The sequence below is a fragment of the Leucopleurus acutus genome (genome assembly GCF_964270905.1).
Source record: "Leucopleurus acutus genome assembly, chromosome: 8".
NCBI lineage: Eukaryota > Metazoa > Chordata > Mammalia > Artiodactyla > Delphinidae > Leucopleurus > Leucopleurus acutus.
In genome coordinates, this window is record NC_139151.1 from 29,739,837 (window position 1) to 29,764,550 (window position 24,714).

At 39.8% G+C, this 24,714-nt stretch overlaps 1 protein-coding gene across 2 annotated transcripts in view; it reads left to right on the forward strand.

Moving 5' to 3' along the window:
* Positions 1-24,714, forward strand: part of PDGFD (platelet derived growth factor D) — a gene marked incomplete at its 5' end in the record, with an annotated part of 240,882 nt that overhangs the window by 158,689 nt on the left and 57,479 nt on the right. The window contains 2 exons of one of the 2 annotated variants that reach the window (XM_082844745.1): positions 9,386-9,590; positions 12,690-12,870. In XM_082844745.1, the coding sequence (XP_082700871.1) occupies positions 9,386-9,590; positions 12,690-12,870 (386 nt within the window). The remainder of the gene's footprint in view (positions 1-9,385; positions 9,591-12,689; positions 12,871-24,714) is intronic. The other variant, XM_082844746.1, reaches the window with a different exon arrangement.

Consider the following 24,714-nt stretch of genomic DNA (forward strand, 5'->3'; position numbering starts at 1 on the left):
TGTTGATTCTTCCAATCCAAGAACATGGTATATCTCTCCATCTATTTGTATCATCTTTAATTTCTTTCATCAGTGTCTTATAATTTTCTGCATACAGGTCTTTTGTCTCCTTAGGTAGGTTTATTCCTAGATATTTTATTCTTTTTGTTGCAATGGTAAATGGGAGTGTTTTCTTGATTTCACTTTCAGATTTTTCATCATTAGTATATAGGAATGCCAGAGATTTCTGTGCATTAATTTTGTATCCTGCCACTTTACCAAATTCATTGATTAGTTCTAGTAGTTTTCTGGTAGCATCTTTAGGGTTCTCTATGTATAGGATCATGTCATCTGCAAACAGTGACAGCTTTACTTCTTCTTTTCCGATTTGGATTCCTTTTATTTCCTTTTCTTCTCTGATTGCTGTGGCTAAAACTTCCAAAACTATGTTGAATAAGAGTGGTGAGAGTGGGCAACCTTGTCTTGTTCCTGATCTTAGTGGAAATGCTTTCAGTTTTTCACCATTGAGGATGATGTTTGCTGTGGGCTTGTCATATATGGCCTTTATTATGTTGAGGAAAGTTCCCTCTATGCCTACTTTCTGCAGGGTTTTTATCATAAATGGGTGTTGAATTTTGTCAAAAGCTTTCTCTGCATCTATTGAGATGATCATATGGTTTTTCTCCTTCAGTTTGTTAATATGGTTTATCACATTGATAGATTTGCGTATATTGAAGAATCCTTGCATTCCTGGAATAAACCCCACTTGATCATGGTGTATGATCTTTTTAATGTGCTGTTGGATTCTGTTTGCTAGTATTTTGTTGAGGATTTTTGCATCTATGTTCATCAGTGATATTGGCCTGTAGTTTTCTTTCTTTGTGACATCCTTGTCTGGTTTTGGTATCAAGGTGATGGTGGCCTCGTAGAAGGAGTTTGGGAGTGTTCCTCCCTCTGCTATATTTTGGAAGAGTTTGAGAAGGATAGGTGTTAGCTCTTCTCTAAATGTTTGATAGAATTCGCCTGTGAAGCCATCTGGTCCTGGGCTTTTCTTTGTTGGAAGGTTTTTAATCACAGTTTCAATTTCAGTGCTTGTGATTGGTCTGTTCATATTTTCTATTTCTTCCTGATTCAGTCTTCGCAGGTTGTGCCTTACTAAGAATTTGTCCATTTCTTCCAGATTGTCCATTTTATTGGCATAGAGTTGCTTGTAGTAATCTCTCATGATCTCTTTTATTTCTGCAGTGTCAGTTGTTACCTCTCCTTTTTCATTTCTAATTCTATTGATTTGGGTCTTCTCCCTTTTTTTCTTGATGAGTCTGGCTAGTGGTTTATCTATTTTGTTTATCTTCTCAAAGAACCAGCTTTTAGTTTTATTGATCTTTGCTATTGTTTCCTTCACTTCTTTTTCATTTATTTCTGATCTGATTTTTATGATTTCTTTCCTTCTGCTAGCTTTGGGGTTTTTTTGTTCTTCTTTCTCTAATTGCTTGAGGTGCAAGGTTAGGTTGTTTATTCGAGATGCTTCCTGCTTCTTAAGGTGGGCTTGTATTGCTATAAACTTCCCCCTTAGAACTGCTTTTGCTGCATCCCACAGGTTTTGGGTCGTTGTGTCTCCATTGTCATTTGTTTCTAGGTATTTTTTGATTTCCTCTTTGATTTCTTCAGTGATATCTTCATTATTAAGTAGTGTATTGTTTAGCCTCCATGTGTTTGTATTTTTTACAGATCTTTTCCTGTAATTGATATCTAGTCTCATGGCGTTGTGGTCAGAAAAGATACTTGATACAATTTCAATTTTCTTAAATTTACCAAGGCTTGATTTGTGACCCAAGATATGATCTATCCTGGAGAATGTTCCATGAGCACTTGAGAAAAATGTGTATTCTGTTGTTTTTGGATGGAATGTCCTATAAATATCAATTAACTCCATCTCGTTTAATGTATCATTTAAAGCTTGTGTTTCCTTATTTATTTTCATTTTGGATGATCTGTCCATTGGTGAAAGTGGGGTGTTAAAGTCCCCTACTATGAATGTGTTACTGTCGATTTCCCCTTTTATGGTTGTCAGTATTTGCCTTATGTATTGAGGTGCACCTATGTTGGGTGCATAAATATTTACAATTGTTATATCTTCCTCTTGGATTGATCCCTTGATCATTATGTAGTGTCCTTCTTTGTCTCTTCTAATAGTCTTTGTTTTAAAGTCTATTTTGTCTGATATGAGAATTGCTACTCCAGCTTTCTTTTGGTTTCCACTTGCATGAAATACCTTTTTCCATCCCCTTACTTTCAGTCTGTATGTGTCTCTAGGTCTGAAGTGGGTCTCTTGTAGACAGCAAATATATGGGTCTTGTTTTTGTATCCATTCAGCCAATCTGTGTCTTTTGGTGGGAGCATTTAGTCCATTTACATTTAAGGTAGTTATCGATATGTGTGTTCCTATTCCCATTTTCTTCATTGTTTTGGGTTTGTTATTGTAGGTCCTTTCCTTCTTTTGTGTTTCTTGCCTAGAGAACTTCCTTTAGCAGTTGTTGTAGAGCTGGTTTGGTGGTGCTGAACTCTCTCAGCTTTTGCTTGTCTGTAAAGGTTTTAATTTCTCCATCAAATCTGAATGAGATCCTTGCTGGGTAGAGTAATCTTGGTTGCAGGTTTTTCTCCTTCAACACTTTCAATATGTCCTGCCACTCCCTTCTGGCTTGCAGAGTTTCTGCTGAAAGATCAGCTGTTAACCTTATGGGGATTCCCTTGTGTGTTATTTGTTGTTTTTCCCTTGCTGCTTTTAATATGCTTTCTTTGTATTTAATTTTTGACAGTTTGATTAATATGTGTCTTGGCGTATTTCTCCTTGGATTTATCCTGTATGGGACTCTCTGTGCTTCCTGAACTTGATTAACTATTTCCTTTCCCATATTAGGGAAGTTTTCAACTATAATCTCTTCAAATATTTTCTCAGTCCCTTTCTTTTTCTCTTCTTCTTCTGGAACCCCTATAATTCGAATGTTGGTGCGTTTAATGTTGTCCCAGAGGTCTCTGAGACTGTCCTCAGTTCTTTTCATTCTTTTTTCTTTATTCTGCTCTGCAGTAGTTATTTCCACTATTTTATCTTCCAGGTCACTTATCCGTTCTTCTGCCTCAGTTATTCTGCTATTGATCCCATCTAGAGTACTTTTAATTTCATTTATTGTGTTGTTCATCGTTGCTTGTTTCATCTTTAGTTCTTCTAGGTCCTTGTTAACTGATTCTTGCAATTTGTCCATTCTATTGTCCATTCTATCTCCAAGATTTCGGATCAACCTTACTATCATTATTCTGAATTCTTTTTCAGGTAGACTGCCTATTTCCTCTTCATTTGTTAGGTCTGGTGGGTTTTTATCTTGCTCCTTCATCTGCTGTGTGTTTTTCTGTCTTTTCATTTTGCTTATCTTACTGTGTTTGGGGTCTCCTTTTTTTTTTTTTTTTTGCAGGCTGAAGGTTCGTAGTTCCTGTTGTTTTTTGAGTCTGTCCCCAGTGGCTAAGGTTTGTTCAGTGGGTTGTGTAGGCTTCCTGGTGGAGGGTACTAGTGCCTGTGTTCTGGTGTATGAGGCTGGATCTTGTCTTTCTGGTGGGCAGGTCCACGTCTGGTGGTGTGTTTTGGGGTGTCTGTAGACTTATTATGATTTTGGGCAGCCTCTCTGCTAATGGGTGGGGTTGTGTTCCTGTCTTGCTAGTTGTTTGGCATAGGATGTCCAGCACTGTAGTTTGCTGGTCGTTGAGTGAAGCTGGGTGCTGGCGTTGAGATGGAGATCTCTCGGAGATTTTTGCTGTTTGATATTATGTGCAGCTGGGAGGCCTCTTGTGGACCAGTGTCCTGAAGTTGGCTCTCCCACCTCAGAGGCACAGCACTGAGTCCTGGCTGCAGCACCAAGAGCCTTTCATCCACAGGGCTCCTTAATTTGGGATGATTCTTTGTCTATTCAGGTATTCCACAGATGCAGGGTATATCAAGTTGATTGTGGAGCTTTAATCCGCTGCTTCTGAGGCTGCTGGAAGAGATTTCCCTTTCTCTTCTTTGTTCTCACAGCTCCCAGGGGCTCAGCTTTGGGTTTGGCCCCGCCTGTGCGTGTAGGTCGCCGGAGGGCGTCTGTTCTTTGCTCAGACAGGACGGGGTTAAAGGAGCCGCTGATTCGGAGGCTCTGGCTCACCCAGGCCGGGGGGTAGGGAGGGTCACGGAGTGCAGGGCGGGCCTGCAGCGGCAGAGGCCGGTGTGACGCTGCAGCCTGAGGCGCGCCGTGCGCTCTCCCGGGGGAGCCGTCCCCGGATCCCGGGACCCCGGCAGCGGCGGGCTGCACAGGCTCCCCGGAAGGGCGTGTGGCTAGTGACCTGCGCTCGCACACAGGCCTCCTGGCGGCGGCAGCAGCGGCCTTAGCGTCCCATGTCCGTCTCTGGGCTCCGCACTCTTAGCCGCGGCTCGTGCCCGTCTCCGGAGCTCTCCCAAGCAGCGTTCCCAATCCCCCCTCCTCGTGCACCAGGAAACAAAGAGGGACGTAAAAGTCTCTTGCCGCTTCGGCAGGTCCAGACCCCTCCCCAGACTCTCTCCCGGCCAGCCGCGGCGCACCAACGCCCTGCAGGCTGTCTTCACGCCGCCAACCTCAGTCCTCTCCCGGCGCTCCGACAAAAGCCGGAGCCTCAGCTCCCAGTCCCGCCCGCCCCGGCGGGCGAGCAGACAAGCCTCTCGGCTGGTGAGTGCCGGTCGGCCCGATCCTCTGCGCTGGAATCTCTCCGCTTTGCCCTCCGCACCCCTGTTGCTGTGCTCTCCTCCGCGGCTCCCAAGCTCCCCCACTCCGCCTCCCGAAGTCTCCACCCGCGAAGGGGCTCCTAGTGTGTGGACACTTTTCCTCCTTCACAGCTCTCTCCCGCTGGTGCAGGACCCGTCCCTATTCTTTTGTCTCTGTTTAGTTTTTTCTTTTGCCCTAACCAGGTACGTGGGGGGTTCCTTGCCTTTTGGGAGGTCTGAGGTCTTCTGCCAGCGTTCAGTAGGTGCTCTGTAGGAGTTGTTCCACGCGTAGATGTATTTCTGGTGTATCTGTGGAGAGGAAGGTGATCTCCGCGTCTTACTCTTCCGCCATCTTCCCGGAACTCCGATATTTACTTTTTGTCAACTTATATTTACGATAGACTTACAAAATTGGATGCTTGTAAACTATATTGCACCCCACAAAAATTAAGTGGTCATATTGTGGTTGTTTAGCAACAGAAGTTGTACTGTTTGGTTTATATAACACTCAACCTACATTCTGGGCAAACATTGTTCCTATGATGTATGGTGTAATCATGAAACAGCCATTTTACAAATGAAATGTTATAATAAATCCCTTTGCAAGTTAGGCATTTCCTGACACAATGACCATTCTTTGCTTTTGGCTTTTAGCTGCGGTACATTGGGTTTGTGACTATCAGTCATGCTGCTGGCTCCTGGATGTCTTATGGAGACAGTGGGACAAATGAGTATTTCTGTACTGTTCCTCTGAATTTGTGTGAGGTGGCACAGTCTGCAGAGATATCATTATTTGTTCCTATGGAATCATTGATGAAATATTTTAACCCTTACTTCTAATAACTCAGCATTTAGCCTTTGGATCTTATGTTGTCATAGATAATATTATGATCTGAGAAGAAGAAATAAAAGTACTACCATTATTTGTGATTTCGTTTCTCCTTGCACATAATTTGTGACGATGATTACCAAACGCATCTATTAGGGCCAGGAATGATCCATGAAATGGGGGAAGTTAGATAAGGGGTCAAAGACACTAAGGTACATAGCTCTTACCCTAGGTCACTGTGTATCAAAAATGATGCCCCAGAGAAGGTTTCAAGGTCAAAGACAGGAAAGTGAATCCAAGATAGATCATCAGTCAGAGAGGTAAGAAGAAAAATCAGATGTGAGGTATGGAGTCAAAGCAAGGCAGTGAAGGAGCCAGGGAAATCAAGAATAAGAAGCAGAAGAGTAGAAGGTATGAGGTGGTCTGTGGTTCTCATACCTTTGGGAGCATCAGAATCACCTGGAGGGCTTATTAAAACAGTAGTGCTGGGCTCCACCTCCAGCATTTCTGCTTCAGTAGGTCTGGGATGGGTCCTGATAATTTACATTTCTAACAAGCTCCCAGGTGATGAAGCTGGTCTGGGGACCACACTTTGAGAACAACAGTTGTTCTAGATGAATCCCAGAGTAAGTAATAGTGCCTGCAGTGACTCCATGAGCTCCCGGGATACTTGGTTGGGCGAGCTGAGTTTGCTTAAAGGTTTAGGGACAGAATAGACAAAACATTTTGGCTTTTTTCCTTTCATTTTAATTCGCTTTTTAAAAAACATCCAATGCATAACTCAAAGTTATGAGGATGTGAACCTCCTTCTGTATTAAAATATAAAATAAGAACTTATATTCTTGCCATTTAAACATAAATCAAAATTATTCCCTCTCTATGAAAAATGACATACTTCTTATTTTTATAGTTGAACAACTAGTACAGTGTTCTGGTTAAGAATGTGTGTGCTGAAGATAGACTGTCTAGGGTCAGATACTGATTTCACCACCTGCTTTGTGCCCTGAGGTCATAAGTTTCTTAAACTCTCTGAGCCTCCTTTGTGAAGTGGGGATATTACTAATTGCATAGAGTTGTTGTGAAGATTAAATGAAATAATTTAAACAACTTATTGGAATGCCTGGCACACGGTTATTGCTCCATAAATGTCAGTTACTATTGGAACACCAAAGTAAATGCCTTCATTCAGGAACGTGACTTTGTATATAACACTTGGTAACTATCTCAGGTTTAACCTGATAGGTTGCTCTCTGTATCTATAATTCATTACAACTCTTCTGCTAAGAATAGTCCTGAATTTGGCACGAAGTTATAAATTATATATAAACAATGTGATTCAGAAGTCAAAGTGGATTACAGATAGCAAAGAATCTCAAATTGCCTCTAGCAAATTTCAGACTAAGAAGGAAAAATACCTTCTCTTACACAGAAGTTAAGAGCATTAGCTCTGGGACCAGAGCACCGTGACATGACTGCAGAGCCAGTGCTCTGATCTCCTAGTCGAGATGCAGGGAGTGGGGACATCAGCTCCTCCAGCCACCTTTGCTCTTCCTAAGACTGTCTCCCACACAAAGGCTAGCTGGGCAAGCACAACACATTAAACACTGAATTAGCCAAAAAAAAAAAAAAAAAAAAAAGTTGAAATTCTCATACATACCAGAACATTTGTAAAAGGGAGAGAAGCCTTTGCATTTCACATTCTGATTCCTTGTTCACTCTCCTCTTATTTTGGAAGCTTTAACAACCACCCTCCGCAACCCAACCTTTCAGTGGTTTCCACCAGCAATTTAGGCCTCCCTGACTAACCTCCTTGAATTATAGGCTTCGGAGTAAACTCTCTGCAGGAGGACGTAAATAGACTGTGGCTGGAGTTCTGCTTACAGAGGGGCCTAAAAAGCCAAAATCTCAAGTGCAAAGAACTCTGGACATTGGGAGATAGGAAAAATGGGTCCACTGTATGGTGCAATTCTGAAGCAAACTACCTAGAGTTAGGTCAGATTTCATAGCTTAACAGCCTAGTCCCTACAAGACTGTACTTCAGTCACCCGCTGAAAATTGTGAGGTACCCAGGTTACCCATACTCTTTACTAACTGGCTATAAATTCAGGGTTGCCTATAAGCCCCTCAAGTTTGATAATTTGCTAGGACAACTTATAGAACTCAAGAAAGCACTATAGATACAATTACAGTTTTACTATAAAGGGTACAAATCAGGACCAGCCAAATAAGGACACTTGTAGAGTGAGGACATGTCTCCCTCCTAGCACATCAGTGTGTTTCACAGACCAGGAAGCTTACCCAAGACTCAGTGACAAGAGTTTTTATAAGGGTTTCATTCTGTCAACATGATTGATTGAATTGGTGGCAACAGGCTAGGGCTCCAATGCCTCTTACCTCCAGGGAGGTTGGGAAGTCAGGCTGATATCAGAGCTCAAAAGCCACATGATTGGTCTTTCTATTATAGCCAGTCCCCATTCCTGAAACTATTTAAGGGCCCACAGAGAATCACCTCATTAGCATAAAATCAGGTATGGCCCCAGGGGCCTACCATGAATAACAAAGACACTTGCATCACTTGGGAAATTTTAAGGGTTTAGAAGTTCCCTTTTAGGAACCCAGGACAAAGATCAGAAGAGTTCTTTATTATACAGCATACGGAAAATAGAATTAGAATTGGAGCTATTTTAAGTCACCAAAAACGAGGGCCAAAAAATTATGATTTTTATGATGGAGAAACAACTGGAAAATGTCATTTGATTATAAAATAAGTGGTCATTAAACATCATTAGATTCTTCTAATTTGTTTTTCACCCAGTTGTTCATTCATTCAACAATATTTATTATTTCCTGGGCTAATAATTGAAGATATACTGTTACATTGTCAATGAAAAAAAAAATATTTGTACAATTGACCCTTGAACAAAGTGAGGTTTAGGGGTGCCAATACCCCACACAGTCAAAAATCCACATATAACTTTTGACTTTCCCAAAACTTAACTACTAATAGTTTACTGTTGACCAGAAGACTTACTGTTAAATAAACAGTTGATTAACACATATTTTGTATGTCATATGTATTATATACTGTATTCTACAATAAAGTGAACTAGAAAAAAGAAAATGTTGTTAAGAAAATCATAAGGAAGAGAAAATACATTTACAGTACATATATGTATTTATTGAAAAAAATCCACGGACCCAGACAGTTCAAACCCGTGTTGCTCAAGGGTCAGCTGTATTACATGGAAAAGAGGAAGGATGAACTATTTGAAATTATTTGCTCAATTTTAATTCCAGTTGTAATGAGCCTGAGTTCTGAGATAATCATTAATTTTGCTTGTCAAAAATGATGTTAAGGGCTTCCCTGGTGGCGCAGTGGTTGAGAGTCCGCCTGCCGATGCAGGGGACGCGGGTTCGTGCCCCGGTCCGGGAAGATCCCACATGCTGCGGAGTGGCTGGGCCCGTGAGCCATGGCCGCTGAGCCTGCGCATCCGGAGCCTGTGCTCCACAACGGGAGAGGCCACAGCAGTGAGAGGCTGCGTACCGCAAAAAAAAAAAAAAAAAAAAAAATGATGTTAAGAGAGCTCCCAAAGTACAAAATATTAGGCATCAAGTCTAGATTTATGAAGAATTTGGGGAGGTAGGGGATAACAGAAAAAATATGGATGTTGTTTGTTTAACCACAAGGCTGCCATTTGGCCTTATGTTTGTAAACAAAATCAAGAAGTGCTTTGAAATGTGATGTGTTTTAAACTGTTCTTTTTTTGCTTTCCTGTAATTGGAGCAACATACTAATTTCTACAAGTTGTGACTACTAACAGAGAGCAATCACCTCACAGACTTGTACCGAAGAGATGAAACCATCCAGGTGACAGGACACGGCCATGTGCAGAGTCCCCGCTTCCCAAACAGCTACCCCAGGAACCTGCTTCTGACCTGGCGGCTCCATTCCCAGGAGAAAACAAGGATACAGCTAGCCTTTGACAATCAGTTTGGATTAGAGGAAGCGGAAAATGATATCTGTAGGTAAGTGGGAAATAAAATCCATTTTAGGGTAAAATTTCAAAGTAGAACAAAAAGACAGATTTAAAACATCACATCAGACTTCTCTTTTGGGCCCTCCAGACCTATCCAAGATACTCGACTTCTTTTTCAAAAAGCCTTTATGTCAGTCCTAATGGACAAAATAAATTGGAGCTCAGACTGCCTCTGCAGAAAGCCTGGTAACCTGGCATGACTCACAGAAACTCACTCCTGCAATTGTCAGAGCCAGGCTGTGTGACTCCCAGAGAAGGGGGGAATCTGGGGGCTCCTATCTTGGCCAGGCCTAGAACAACCCACTTTGTGAGCAGGTAGATGCATCCAATATCCTGGCTCACCTGCGCCATGTCACAGGGCTCTGGTGCAAGCCTGCCAGGGCTTAAGGAGTGTATTCCCCTGCTGGGCTCCAGGAACTGACCCAGCACTGGGAGATGATGATGGCAAGGACCCTGTCAGGTCCTTACCTGAAATCGTAATTTTAAGGCCTCAGATATGTGTAACAAGGAAGAGAAGGCCACCTCCCAGGATCAGTGTGCTCCTCAGAGGTCTGTTTCTTCCTGTAGTTTCTGGGTCAGCAGAAGATGAAAGCTGCCCCTGATAATCTTCTCCCTTCTTAACATGTTTATCAGAGAAAGCCCTGGCTGTTGTTCTCTGAATTGTCAGCTCACAGCATCTTATTCACTTAATTAGCATGTGTAAGATGCAGAGGATTTTCTTTTTCCTTTCTGTACTTTACTGCACGAACTTGTTCTGCATTGCCAATGAACTACTACTAAACTGCTAAATTCTTTCAGCAGGTTTATTTTACTTTGAATAATAAAAATCAGGTACTTCAAAATTGGCTGTCCTTTATTGAATGTCTATTATGCTGACAGCTCTTATTATGTTGCTGTTTTTTCAAGAATAACAGCAGTGACTGTTATTTTCTAGGACCATAGAGGGTAATGTATGCCAGAAAGCAGAGATGAATACATGCAGGAAGAGCCAGTTAATATTTACAAAGAGAATAGCTAGAGGAGACCTTGTGTCTTTTCAGCCTTGAAAGGGAGAACTCATTTTCTGTGCTCAAAAGAAAAAAAAAAAAAAAAAAAGACCTTGGAAACAAATGAAAAGCTACTATTATGGGGATATATGTATACTTATAGCTGATTCACTTTGTTGTACAGCGGAAACTAACACAACATTGTAAAGCAATTATACTCCAGTAAAGATATTAAAAAAAAATGATTATTAAAGGTGATGTCATTGAAGAGACACTGGTCTCCACTGCACAGCAGGATTTTGATCTGGTAGTGATTGAGCCATTTTGGTGTCCTGACCTTAAAACTAGGAGAGGAAGTTAGGATGGTTTCTTTTCCAGACCCTTCATCAAATCAAGTTGCTCCTAAAAATTTATGGAGGGAGGTAGAGAAGTAAGAGGTAAAGGGGAGAGGAAGCAGGGAAAGAGGCAAATCAGAGACCTGCCTCAGGACCCTCCCTGAACCAAAATGGTGCTCTTTTGACTTCAGACCCAGAGTAAAAATTGTGCTGATGTCGTGTTTTTTTTAAAAAACAAAAGTGACCTCTTGCATTATTAACAAAGTTTCAAGTATATTCTTGCTTTGTGCAATAAATATGATTCACATATATTGTATATAAAATGAAATGCAATTGATTTCCTCCCATTTGTTCCAAACCTCCTTGATGTTTACACTGTAATATTTTATTGCTTTAATAGCGATTCTTTCTTAGTGCTTTTCACTTTTCAACACCGTATATTAAGTAGTTAATTTACACAGCACCCAAGAGATATTCAGCTGGTAAAATTACATAAACCTTCTTATTTTGCTCATTAGGAAACTGAGGCAAAGGACATAAAGGCCTCACAAATCACTGTCAATGAAATTTAGTAACCATTTTATTATGCTCGCCGCCTCCTTAGATCACCCTGCCTGATCCAATGAGAGCTCTGAGGTGCGTGGGTAAGACCAGTAAAGTTGTATTGGATTTTCTTCATATTCAGACGTGTTGGTTCTCATGCTGATTCCTTTTGGCAGTCATGACAGGAAAATATAAAATGGATATGAGACTTCTGCCACTGTTCACCTTGAATGCTCACCCTGAGTGCTCGTTTGCATTGTTACTTTAGCATCTGAAGTCATTTGAGGAGAGGTAGATTGGAGGAGTGAGACACTGATGCCCAGAACTGAAAGGCACAGAGTTCAGCTCTCAAGCAGAATGTTTTAAGATCTTGGGTGTCTGAAAATAGAATAAATGATCCCTAGAAGATGTCAGCTTGGTCACTGAAGTTTTCCTATTATGTGATGAAAAAGTGAGACGCTGTGGAGGGATTCTGAGGATCAAACGACTCTGTGGAATATCTAAAATGCCTCTCCTGTCTTCTTCAATCCTGGGATTCTGTGTTTCTCTGACTGGTGCCAGTGGTGAACCCATGATCTTACCCTCATTTGCACATAGCCCAGATATTTCCAATATTGGCTAGTGCACATCCCTCCTCAAAGTCATGTGTTTCCATTATGATAAATGTCATAGTTTATGATATGATCCTTCCAAAAGACAATTTCAAAAAAGAGAAAATAGTCTTTTATTTTACCATTTATTTTCTACAATGAGAGTGCTGATTTTATGTGCTGTATAGGTATAGATCATTTCCTTTCTTAAGGAAACACTGGATGTGGTAAATTAATTCAAAGTGGGAATTTGTTTAAAAACTTGATATAGTAAATATTTGGGTATATAATTAGAGCTACATATCCTAAAATATGACAATAGATTATACTTGTTAGTTTTTCCAGGAAAACCTTATGAGGCAGATGCTCAGAAAGTAGCCCATTTTGATTTTTGACGATTTAGGAAGAGTTATGGCTAAAAGTGTGTAAGGGTGTTTCCTCAGAATAGATTGTTGAAGTTTGAATTTGAGAAACCTAATCCAAAAACTAGTTTTCCTTCTAAAATATCTGTAGGTTATAATTTTCATTTCAGATGATAGGTCACGAGAAATCACATATGTTAGTTTCAATTTCTCAGTGAAAGTATGAATTTCAAAGTCTTCTTTAATCAAAGTTTATGTCAAATTGGTACTAGGTATGATTTTGTGGAAGTTGAAGATATATCTGAAACCAGCACCGTTATTAGAGGACGATGGTGTGGACACAAAGAAGTTCCTCCAAGGATAACATCAAGAACAAATCAGATTAAAATAACATTCAAGTCTGATGACTACTTTGTGGCTAAACCTGGATTCAAGATTTATTATTCTGTTGTGGTAAGTAGCTTAACTACCCTATGATTAAAAGCAGACACTGGTTACATGAAGTATAGAGATCGTTTTCTGTGATTAAATTAAATGGTGTGAAAGTGAATGAACTGTGTTAATTGTCTATGGTATGCTTTGTCCCTGCCTTGTGGCCAAAATGTTAAAGTCTTCTTTAGTGAGAAATGCCATTTTAGCTCTATTAAGTCAATGCTTGGGCCCATGTATTTTGAAAGAAAGCATATTGAATAGAAAAAGTAGAATAGTTTATGGTAAAGCATATACCATATTGCCTTTGATTCAACTGGAGCAAAATAAATATACAGCCAAATAGAAGGTAAGTGAGAATTGAACCTCTTGGTTTAAAAAATTGTCTACGTAACTCTAATCACAGAAGAGTCCCAATGATTTTAGTTTAAATTATGACTCAAATTTGGGAAGGGCCTATGTTATCATCATAGAGCCTCAGGGTTAGCAAGTATCTTAAAAATTAAAAGGTATAATTCAGGACCCAAGGTCTGATTTTTGTTTACTACACCCATGCTTATTTGTGGTCTCACCTCTACTTAAACACCTCAGCAGCCATTTCCAACTTTATATGGTTCTAACTATTAGAAGATCTTCAACCTCATATTGCGGCATAATCTACCTTGTAGTTAAGTCTAGTTGTTGGGTCACACATGGTCGTGGGTCTTCTTTACTCAGTCATTCATTAGTAGAACAATATAAAGTTCCTTCTTATTGACAAATATTCTGATAGGTGTAGTAGATACAAAGGCAAGCAAGAAGACAGTGTTCTTGAACCTCCTGGAGCTGATAGTCTGGTGGAAATGACAATTAGAAGCCATAACAACTGAGAATGTTAATAAGATGGAAGTACTGGGTGTTACAGATGAAGCTCAGGGGGATATTGGGATAATTTTGCCTATACATTACGTTTAGGATACATTAAATATCCCTGAATCCTTCAGTTGTTCATAGCATATTGCCTTTTGCTCTCCTGGCAACATCTTTAACTCTCATTCAGTTTATTGCTATCCCTTTTCAAAGTGTGGATGCCGAAACAGAACACAGTACTACAGATGGAGTCAATTTGGGTGCTTTTTTTTCCTCTTATGAATTAAATTTAGAGTAGGAAAAATCTTGTTTTTTTTAATCTAATGTGGTTTCTTTTCTCTTTTTTTTTTTTTTTTTTTTTTTGCGTTATGATGAGTGGTTAAACACAAAGTGAATTCTACATTAGAATACTATAAATGAAAAAATAGCATGTGGTGATACTGGTTCCAGTTTTAATTTGAAAATAATCCATCAAGCATGATATACATTATTGCACACTCATGCAGTGCTGCTCAGCATTAAAGTGGAAGTGTGAACCTTTGGTTTCTACATTTCTTTGCTTTTAATGTGTTCAGTGATGCATCTGTTCTCAATTGTTCATGGACAAAGCAGGCTCAGCATGTTGGAATGGTGATGTGTCAGAATGGCTTAATGAAGGATCTTTTTTCCCCTTAACATATCAAGGCCTGTTAGTGCTCATGTGTATACTTTTTGTGAAGCTTTGGTTATGACTAAGTTAAATGGTCCATAAGTCAGTTAGAAACATCTTAACTCTAATACCATATCTTTAAGGCAAAATGACTCCTTTTTGTAGAAAAAGGCAGTGCAGGTGTGGATTTAGGGAAGAATGAATATTTTTGTTTGAGGTGCTTTGGGTTACAGTGCAGGCTCATCACTCATTTCCTAGCCAATGTTAAGTGGAATATTGGACAGCCTTTGTAGTATGGATGTAAACTGTTCAGCATGACTCCACTCACTTACTTATTCACCTCCACCAGTACATTCGATTGTGTTTTTAGAAATGATGGTAGTCAAAACTTTTTTGTTATACAGCCTCTTGGTCTGCATTCATTGCAAATAGCTCCAGGCTCTCTTTCCGCTCCTAATTGGCTTCTGGCACTAAATATGATCAATTAGGGCCAAAGTGCTTTGGTGGCTGAATTCCAAGAGGTAGAGTGAGCTTAACCTTCAGGTGTATATAAACTCTAGATCTGCGTGGCTTTTTGATAAACCCTTGCATTTGATTCTTATTCAACGGGGATCATTTATGCCTTGACCAATGTTTTGGAAAGGTCTTTTTATTCATGTTTAAATTTTTCTTGGAGAAACTTTAAAGCAGAGTTTATGAACTCAAATGCTACAGAGCCCAGACTTAAAATTCATAGTGAGCCAGATATAAAATTAGAGAGACACAGTGGGATTAAAAATGGCAAATCCTGATGTATATAAGTCAAATCATTATGCTGTACACCTTATACAGTGCCATATGTCAATTATATCTCATAAAATTGGAAAAAACGGCAAGCCTTCTTTAAGTGTATTTAAATAATGATTTTTTAAATGTTGTACAGGCCCACAAAGCCTGTAGAGTTTGGAGGCAGCTGTTTTGCAATCCCTCCTTTAAGGAATGGCAGGTGCTGGGGAAATTTGAGCAATAGTTTCCGAGCAATCACAGTGCTCTTAGAAAATGGCAAGTAGCTATTTGGATAGGTAAAGACCACCCCTCTTCTCATCTCTATCTTTCTATCTCTCAGCCTTCCATCAAACATTTCTCTTCTTCCTACCTTAGTGACTCTCCAGTTGTACAAGGGCCTCCCCTGAGGCTGTAAGGTATAGGTGCCCAGGACCATAAGAGCCCATTACACAGGAATCACATCTACATGGTTCATGCCTATGACGTTTTTGGAATACCAAGTCTAGTGTACATTTTTAGTCAATTTTTCACTCCAGCAAAGTGTGGGAGACTGACTAATGGTTAACATCCTGATCACTTATTTTTGGTTAGCAATTATTCTTATATTACAATTTTGTTTGGTGTGCTTGGAATTCAATTGTCTACCTTTTTTTACAGCATCTGTCACAGTCTTTCCTAGGGCAAGTCAGCACAGCCATAGGGGACCAGAGCTTTGCTGTAAAGCACAGTTTGGATCAAAGGAAATTTCCCCAGTTACTAATGGTGTGATATAGAATGGGTCTCTTACCTTTTGGTTTTACATCCATAAAAAGGGGATAATAATTGGAGTTGGTGTGAGATTTTAAATTAATAGCAAATACTTATCATAGCACCTAGGATATAGTGGAAGTGCTCAATAAATAATGGTGATAATGATCCTACCTTTACCATCACAAATTGTGTGTGTGTGCGTGTGTATATATATATATATATATATGTATGTATTCCCTCTAGATAAATGGTAATGAACTATTTGAGGGTAGGACAAACATCCTGTGTGTATTCCACACAGTGCCTTATACATGGCTAGACAGTGTGTTTGTTGAATTGACTCTTCCTGAGAAAATATGATTCAATTTCATATTTCAATTTTTTGCTCTCCTACTCAGCTTTCTTTCCTAATTTCACTCAGCTGAGGAGGATAGATACCATCAGAGGGCATAATGAAGCAGAATGGATAATGTTTTATGGATAATCAAATTGGATAATCAAATTGGATTTGATTATCAAATTGTTATCAAGATGTGTTTTTCTAAATAAATTTTCTAAATAAATTTGATTTGATTATCAAATTGTTATCAAGATGTGTTTTTCTAAATAAATTAAGCTCTCCCATCTCAAATCTAGTTTATTGGGCAATGAATGGATGGATTGGATTGTTAGGAATCTTTTTTGGAAGACCATTAAGTACTTTATTGGAAAGGTGTCCAGTTACAAGGCTCCCAATGGATGGTGTGCAAAGAAGTCAGCAAGCATGGGAATATGAATTTCAGCTCTGCTGCTCACTGGCTAAAGGCTCAGTTTTCTCATCTGTAAGATGGTGATAACACTGCCTGACACACAATTACCTAGTTGTAGGATTAAATTAGATAATTTTGTAAGCCACCCTGCCTGGAACTTAGTAAATTACTCAAATATCTGCTGCTCTTACTGTTATTATTATCACTGGCATAATAATTAATATATAATCAGGTGATAAATGAACTTGGCAGTCCTGTACAAACAGCCCAGCTGTCAGTGTGTGTGTGCATACACATATACACACACGTCTGACCATAATTCACCTCCTTCATCCAAGGTAGAAGCATTTTATTGTATATTGTGACAAACATTTAAAAAGCCTTTTACTTGTGTGTGTGTTTAATGGAAAGTACATTTTTTAATTCAAAAATTACTTATAAATTTTTTATTGAAATATATTGATAAATGATTTACAATATTGTGTTAAGATAAAAAATTAAATTATTTGAAAGCTATTCCCAAATTTTTTGTTTTACTAACAAACTCTAGTTTATTTCATAAGTTGAATTTACTAATACCCATTCTAAACACTTTCTAAAATAAAAAAGCAATTGTATCACCAATTTTTTAACTGTGTATCTCTGCAGTTTGAATTAACTTCAAGTGGCACAGTTAAGATTGCCATTGAGATTAAAACTCCACATGAATCATGGCTTTACATTATAAATAATTTTTTTAAATAGAGGAAGAAAGGGAAGAGGATGGAAAAGAAGATAAGGATGCAAAGAGAAAGGAGGAATAAAACCAGTGAGTTAATAAATAAGATTCTCAGTTATAACAACTTTCACAGATTCTAATTTTGCTCACCTAAAACTTAACCAGTTGGTGAAACAAAAACAAAATAATGGTGGACAATTCATTATTATTCCCCTAAACTAATTATCAAACAAAGCTAGAGAGTAAAGGACTTCATTCACTTTCTCTACAAAATGTGGAAATTCCATCTTTATTTGCATAGTCAGATAAAAATTGTTGAAGGTTTTGAATATCCATGGGTATTCTGACCACTTCAGCCAGGACTGTATATATAGTCAAGGTGAGGGTGGTAATCACATAGCAGATTCTGTTTACCTCAGCTTCTACATTTTGGTATATCCTTCTGGAGGTTTGGTGATATGAGAGCTGTGGTATTATTTATTAAATGCCTACTGTGTCCTAGACCAAGCTCAGTCTAGGGTCCTGGAGATACAGCTATGAGGAGGATAGGCAGATCTCTGTCCTCATGATCTCATATGGTAGCAGAAGGAAGCAAACAATAAACATTTAAGTAAATAGGGAAGTAAGTACATACATACAAAGATACATTTTTTGAAGTTCAATAAAAGCTAGAAAGAAGATAAAAGAGAACAGTGTGACGGAGAGTGACTGGAAAAGGATCCACTCCAATCAGAAAGTCAAGGAATATCTGTAGGTGTAAAATTTGAATTGATACCCAAAAAAGGAGCGGGAAACACCATGGGAAGCTATGGGAGAAGTGCTTTAAGGAAAAGAACAGCAAATGCTAAGCCCTGAAACAGAAAAGAGAAGACATCTTTGACAGTAATGATTCTTTTGGTGTCTTGGGATTCAGGCTACTGGAAGGAGGCAAACATAAGAGAGGGAAGTAGAAGAGTAGCTCATTGCTCTCTCAGCTAAGCATGAGAAAGAAGTTTTCTTATCCTCATCTCAGCCCATCTATTTTGGATGTTTCTCAAATCTTTCAGTACTTAGACCAGGTAAGGTAGCTAAAACCAGAGGGTGAGCTAGGGGCAGATACTAAGAAAGTGTCAACAAGATAACAAACAAAGTGTGGGGCAGAAAGAAAACAAGGGGCATGGTCCAGGTCAGACAGGAGGATAGCATATGCATACTCCAAAAGCCCTAAGTAAATGTCATAGCAGTAGACTGCCAAGTTGGCAAGCCCAGGAGCTTCAATGGATATTGGCTGAAGCATTCATTCTTAAGGCCAGAGTCTCAATATTGCAGCATTTTATAGGCAAGGCTAGATAAGTGTTCTTATTTAAAACTTTACAAATGTTCTAAAATTTCACCAATTACAGAGATCATTTTGATGAACTAGGAGTCTCACTGAGAAGGTTAAGTGAATCAGTTATTTTAATCAGATTACCTTCCTAAAACCTGAATACATAATGAGAACTTTGATAGAGTTCTTGAGAGAGTAAAGAGCAAAATGTAATATAGTCCTAGAGCAAAGAATAATTTGACAAAGAATATGGCTAGGGTGCTTTCCTGGTGGCGCAGTGGTTGAGAGTCTGCCTGCCGATGCAGGGGACACGGGTTCGTGCCCCGGCCCGGGAAGATCCCACATGCGGCGGAGCGGCTGGGCCGGTGAGCCGTGGCCGCTGAGCCTGCGCGTCCGGAGCCTGTGCGCCGCAAGGGGAGAGGCCACAGCAGTGAGAGGCCCGCGTACCGGAAAAAAAAAAGAATATGGCTAGGTCCAGAAGCAAATGATAGGGGGTGAGGAGAATAAAGGGGAAGTGGGCTCTTGCAGGTGGGGGTGGGTAGCAGAGATGAGGAGGTAGGTAAAAATAGGATTAAGGGAGCAGGAGGCGACAAGAAAGTGAGATGGAATGAAATCCCATGATAATATGTTCCCCTGTGGAATTCAGGGCATTTTTGCTAGTTATGTATTCGTTTTAATGCATTATTCAACAGACTTTTTACTGGACACCTATTATGTTTCATGCACTTTGATAAATACTGGATATAGAGTAGTGAACAAAACGAGACAAGGTTCCTGCCCTCATAGAACTTACAATTTGGTAGGCACAGTCCTGATGATGATGATGATGATGATAAATATATTATAAAATAATAATAGTCATAAATAATAGCATCTAACCCTTTGGGTTATTGTGAGGATTAAATATATGGGGCAATGTATGTGAAGTGTTTAATTCAGCACACAGCATATTGTAAATAATCAATCTGCTGCTATTAAACCATGTATTTTGCCTGAAGACTGGTTGTAAGAAAAATATAGAATCTTAGAGGTCCAGTGCCTAGGTCAACCCTCTTATTTTATAAGTGAGGCAGCAGACTCAGGTTGGGTAACTTTACCAGTGAAACAGTGAACACAGGTTGTGAGTTTGTCTGTGGTCACAGAGCTCACACATGTGTTATCCAATGAGATACGAAAGATGGGGACCCTCTCCAAAAAAAATAAATATATCTAATTTTTGCATAAAATACCAGGGAAACCCACTGAATCTCATCTGTGATGTCCCTTAGATGCAGTTAAGAACCCCACACATATTGCCTCTGCATGTTCTCTGACTTTGGGAATGTTTTCTTCCATGTTGGCTAATCCTGTCCAATGTAAGCAATGTTTGAAATAGTACTTTACTACTGTAGTTAATTTTCCTCATAAAACCCATGTGCTAATCACATGAGCAGATGACTCCCCAGGTGCTAAGTAAACACATTTCCAACTTTGAGAGGGATGCTGTTTAATGGCACTTGGACAGTCCAGTATCCTGTTTATCTAGTATTACCTTATATGGACTTGCCACAAGTAAACTTTTATCCTTGAGAACCAGAAAGACGCAGTGATATTAAATAACTTGGGCCTCTTTATACACATACCACGTGCTCTCTATAACTGTGCTTTTTGATGTACTAATATTTTGGTAGATGAAGAAAGTGAGAAAGATGAAGAAGGAAAAAGCTATTCGACTATATTAGGAAGTGGCTTGCGTATTAAAGATATGCCGAAAACAGAGCAGTATTTCTTTCTTAAAAAGCTATGGAGACGTGAACCTCAGTAAAAAATATCTCTGCTTAATGTTCACTTATAAATTCAACAGATACTTCTGAGAACTTACTTTGGATAATAAAAAGAAAATGATATTCCTGTGATGGAGAAAGGCACACAATTATAAAGTACTGTGAATTACAGTGATGAAATGTGCATGGAATATTCTGAGCACACAAGGAGGAGGAACACATAAGCGATGCTGTGTTCCTCACAAAGATGGGGCTTGCTTGTGTAAGGAAAGATAAAAAAGTATTTTTTTCCTCTACCCTCCTAGGTTCTGTCTCGAACTCTGCAGCTTAGACTGGCAAAAAACAGGTTAAGGAGAGAAAAGTACACAGATCATTAACACATGCATATCATACACACGGGAGCACTCAGTGATGAGTAACTCAGAGTGGTGGTTGGAACTTGGGCTTATATAACATTTTAACCAAAGGACAACACATTTTTAGAGAAGTGACAAGACAAAGGAAAAGGACTTTTAAGTTTCTAGGGCAGCCAATTGTGGGAAGGTAAATATATGGGAGAATAAATGGAAGCGAAGGACTAGTGAGTAAAGTTTGTTATGTGGATTCCTCTGGTGCCTCTCTAGGCTGATAAGGGTTCAGAGTTGTCTGTGGTGAGGGGATGGGGGACAACCTTTGCAAATTTATGTGCTTCTAGGCATGTAGCGGGAGGACAGAGAACTTTTCCTGAGCCTGCTTCTTTTCAATTGCCTTCAGCTCAAAATAATTCTTATGCGAAAGTGGCATATTTTGGGGTGGCATATTCCACTACCATTCACTGGACTGGGTCATGGAGGGAATAGCACCCCGAGAAGGGAGTGTTGCCTAAACAAAGGCACAAAGTCAGAAAAGCAAGGCATTTCGGAATATTCTGATGAATTAATCCAAAGTGTTGCAGGTTGAGGATGCTAACCACTTACTATCCTTTCTTTATTCTTGCCAGTAGGAAAGAGATACAAGAAGCCAAAAGATGATCAAAGTAGCAACTTTATTAATGTTGGTCCATGAAATGCCAAATCTCAGGACTTTCTTGTAAAACTAGAGTAGAGAATTTGGCTGCGACCCAAAGCCAAAGTATGGTTGTCCCAGTACTGTGATGCAAATTCAGAACAAAGGATTCTTTTCAAGGGGTGAGGGGATACACTTACATGCCCCTTACACTGCATAGAAGGTCACAAATAGTCACAAACAGGCGGGAGAGCTGTTGAGGACAGGATGGCCAACTCCAATCTCAGCTGTGCTTAGCAGATGGACCCAGGGAGTGGGGAAGAGCTGAGACCCTTCCCAATGGTTGGTGTCAGAAGCAGGCAACCCAAGAGAGACATGGGGAAAGGGGATGGGGATGAGGAATGGAGAGAAGATGGAAGAACTGATAAAGGGAAGAAATTCATGAAGGGAAAAAAAATGTCTGTTGATATCTCCATATCTGAGGGCTGAGGCAGGAATATGGAAAAAAAGTGTTTCTCCTCCAGAAGAGCAAAGAAAGATCTTTGTGCCCCTGAAGAATCCAAGACCACAGTGATTTTTATGCTTTTTTCAGTCAGTCATCTTTGGTTACAGTCCTTGGGGAGTCAATACTACCCACCTCTGGTCCTAAGGAGAGCTAGGTGACCCACTCCATCTACATAAGGATCAGCCATTCTGACTGGGAAATTGAAGATCCCTGGAACTTTGGGAAAACTCTAGTCTTCTCTCCCAGGTGAATGAAGGAATGAGAAATCAATCATACAGACAGGACTCATCTAGCCTTGAAAATAACTGTCTCTAATGTTCCCTTTATCAGTGGGAGCATGACAAATTAAGGCTGACCCCCATTCAACATTGCTTCTTTCACCTGTGAGAAAATTGAGCTACATAGTCAAAATGACTCTTCCCTTATTTCGAAATTGAAAATAAGAGCCAGACAGGAAAAAAAAAATTAAAAAGAGAGATTGAAAAGGCATGAAAAAAGAGAGATACATGAATAAATAATCAGGTTGCTTCTTGGCTGGGCCTTGCTAACCACTTCCTGATTGGTCTCCTATCTCCTGTCTCCCTACTTTTGGTCTCTCCTGCACATGGTTGCCAGCTGAAGTAGAGCTGTAATCAAATCATTTTCCAGCTGAAAACTTGTGAATGATTTTCAGTTTCCTGTGGAGTAATGTGTAGATGCCTCACTCGGGTACTGAGAGCCTTCCATGTTCTGATCCTGCTAATATTCTAGCTTCAGTTCTCCCATCTCCCTCCACAGATTGTTCAGTCCAGGCCAACAGCATTATGCCCTGATGGCCCAACTACTTCATGATTTTCCCCCTCTTATCTCTGACAGTTAACTTTTGGATGTATATTTCCTCAAGAATCCAAGCCCTCCTCCCTCTGTCAAAGACATACTCATGTCAAATATACCACTTGTTCTTAGCTCCTCAAGCACAAATGCTCTTTCCCTTTGTCAGGCACCCACATTGCTATTATCGACATTTTTTTTTTCAAAGAAAAAGTAATGTATACATATACCAGACATTTTTGAAAATACGTAGAAAAGTAAAAAATAAAACCACCCATAGCTCCCATCATTCAAGTACAACCACTATGAATATTTTGGACCATTCTTTCCAGCCATTTTTTAACCCATGGAAACCTATTTATAGGTCTCACTGTCTCCATTAGAGTGAAAGCTCCATGAAGGTTGGGAGTGCCTTATTCCTACAGGTCTATCACAGGGCATTGTGTACTAAGTAGGTCTTAACATGTTTAACTGAGCTGAACCAACAAGTAAGTATTCATTGAGTACCTGTAATGCACCTGACAGTTTGGAGTAAAAGCAATATATAAAAGCAATCCCCAGTGATGTATAAAGAGACCATTGACTATGTTTTTCTAGACTTAGGATCAGCAAGACTTTCTCCCTCTCGCTCTAATGTTACAGTCATATCAACATACCAGTGGCCCTCAGTTGCTTTGGTCACTGGGCATTGGCAGGGGTGGGGGTGAGAGTGGAGGAGTGGGGGCCATTGTCGGGGTCAAATGTCAGGAAAACTGTGGAATGGAACCAGGCATCCTGTTTGCAAACTCTGCCTCCACTACATTTTAATCTCAAGGAGCATATAATTGTGTCAGTAACAGCCTGACCTCAGCAGTTCTTACATCAGACTGTGTAATAGTGACATCATAGCAAACATGGTTCAGATCCTCTATTGATGCAGCTGCTGAGCTGCCCTTCCTCATGAAGAATGTTGGCAGCCTTGAAAGACTCAAGTCTTCTTATTAATTGTACAAAGGTGTTTGAGGTCCTGATGTCTGTCACTCCAAGGGTCTTTGCTGAGGCCCCAGGAGCTGTCCAGGTTTTTAAGATACTCCAGAGCTATTTGTTTGTTTGTTTGTTTGTTTTGAGGTTTTCTGTACAGGATAAAGCGTATAGGAGTCAGAAACACTCAAATTCAAATCACTGTATTGTCTATGAGACTTAGGACATATCAGTTAAACTGACCAAGCTGGTCTTTCTCCATTTGTAAAATGGGAAGGATCCACCTGCATCATAAATTTGCTTGAGGATCACCTTTAAAATATATGGGTTTGATAAATATACTATACACAACAGATGGAACTATTATTATTACTGTTACCATCTAAATGTCTTTGGAGAATTAGAATCAACTTAGGTATATCCAAGGTCCTTTAAGAGATTTTGTGTCTTAGTTCATCTGGGCTGCCATAACGGAATACTGTAGCCTGGGTGGCTTATAAACAACCGAAATTTATTTTTCACAGTTTTGGAGGCTGGGAAGTCTAAGTTCATGGCACCAGCAGACCCATTGTCTGGTGAGGGCCTGCTTTCTGGTTCAGAGACAGCCCTCTTTTTGTGATAACCTCACATTGCAAAAGGGGCCAGGGAACTCTCTGGGGCCTCTTTTATGAGAACACTAATCCCATTCATGAGATCTCCACCTTCATGACCTAATCACCTCCCAAGGGCCCACTTCCTAAAACTATCACATTGAGGATTAAGTTGCAACATACCAATTTTGGGGGGACACACAGTGGGTCTTTAGCATGTTGGAACCAGATGAACACTGGGGAGATCTATGGACTTGGAGTAAGGTCAGGCCTAGGAACAGTTATGCAGTATGATTCTGATTCCCAGCTAAACCCACAGATTTAGGCAGATTTGGGAGAAGAGCAAGGCAAAACCTCTTAATACCTCTATTCTGCTATGCTGCATTAGATGTATACTCTCTTCATCCCTTTTGAACTATTCATGAAAATATCTTGAACTATACATTTAATATGAAGATTCTAATTTTACC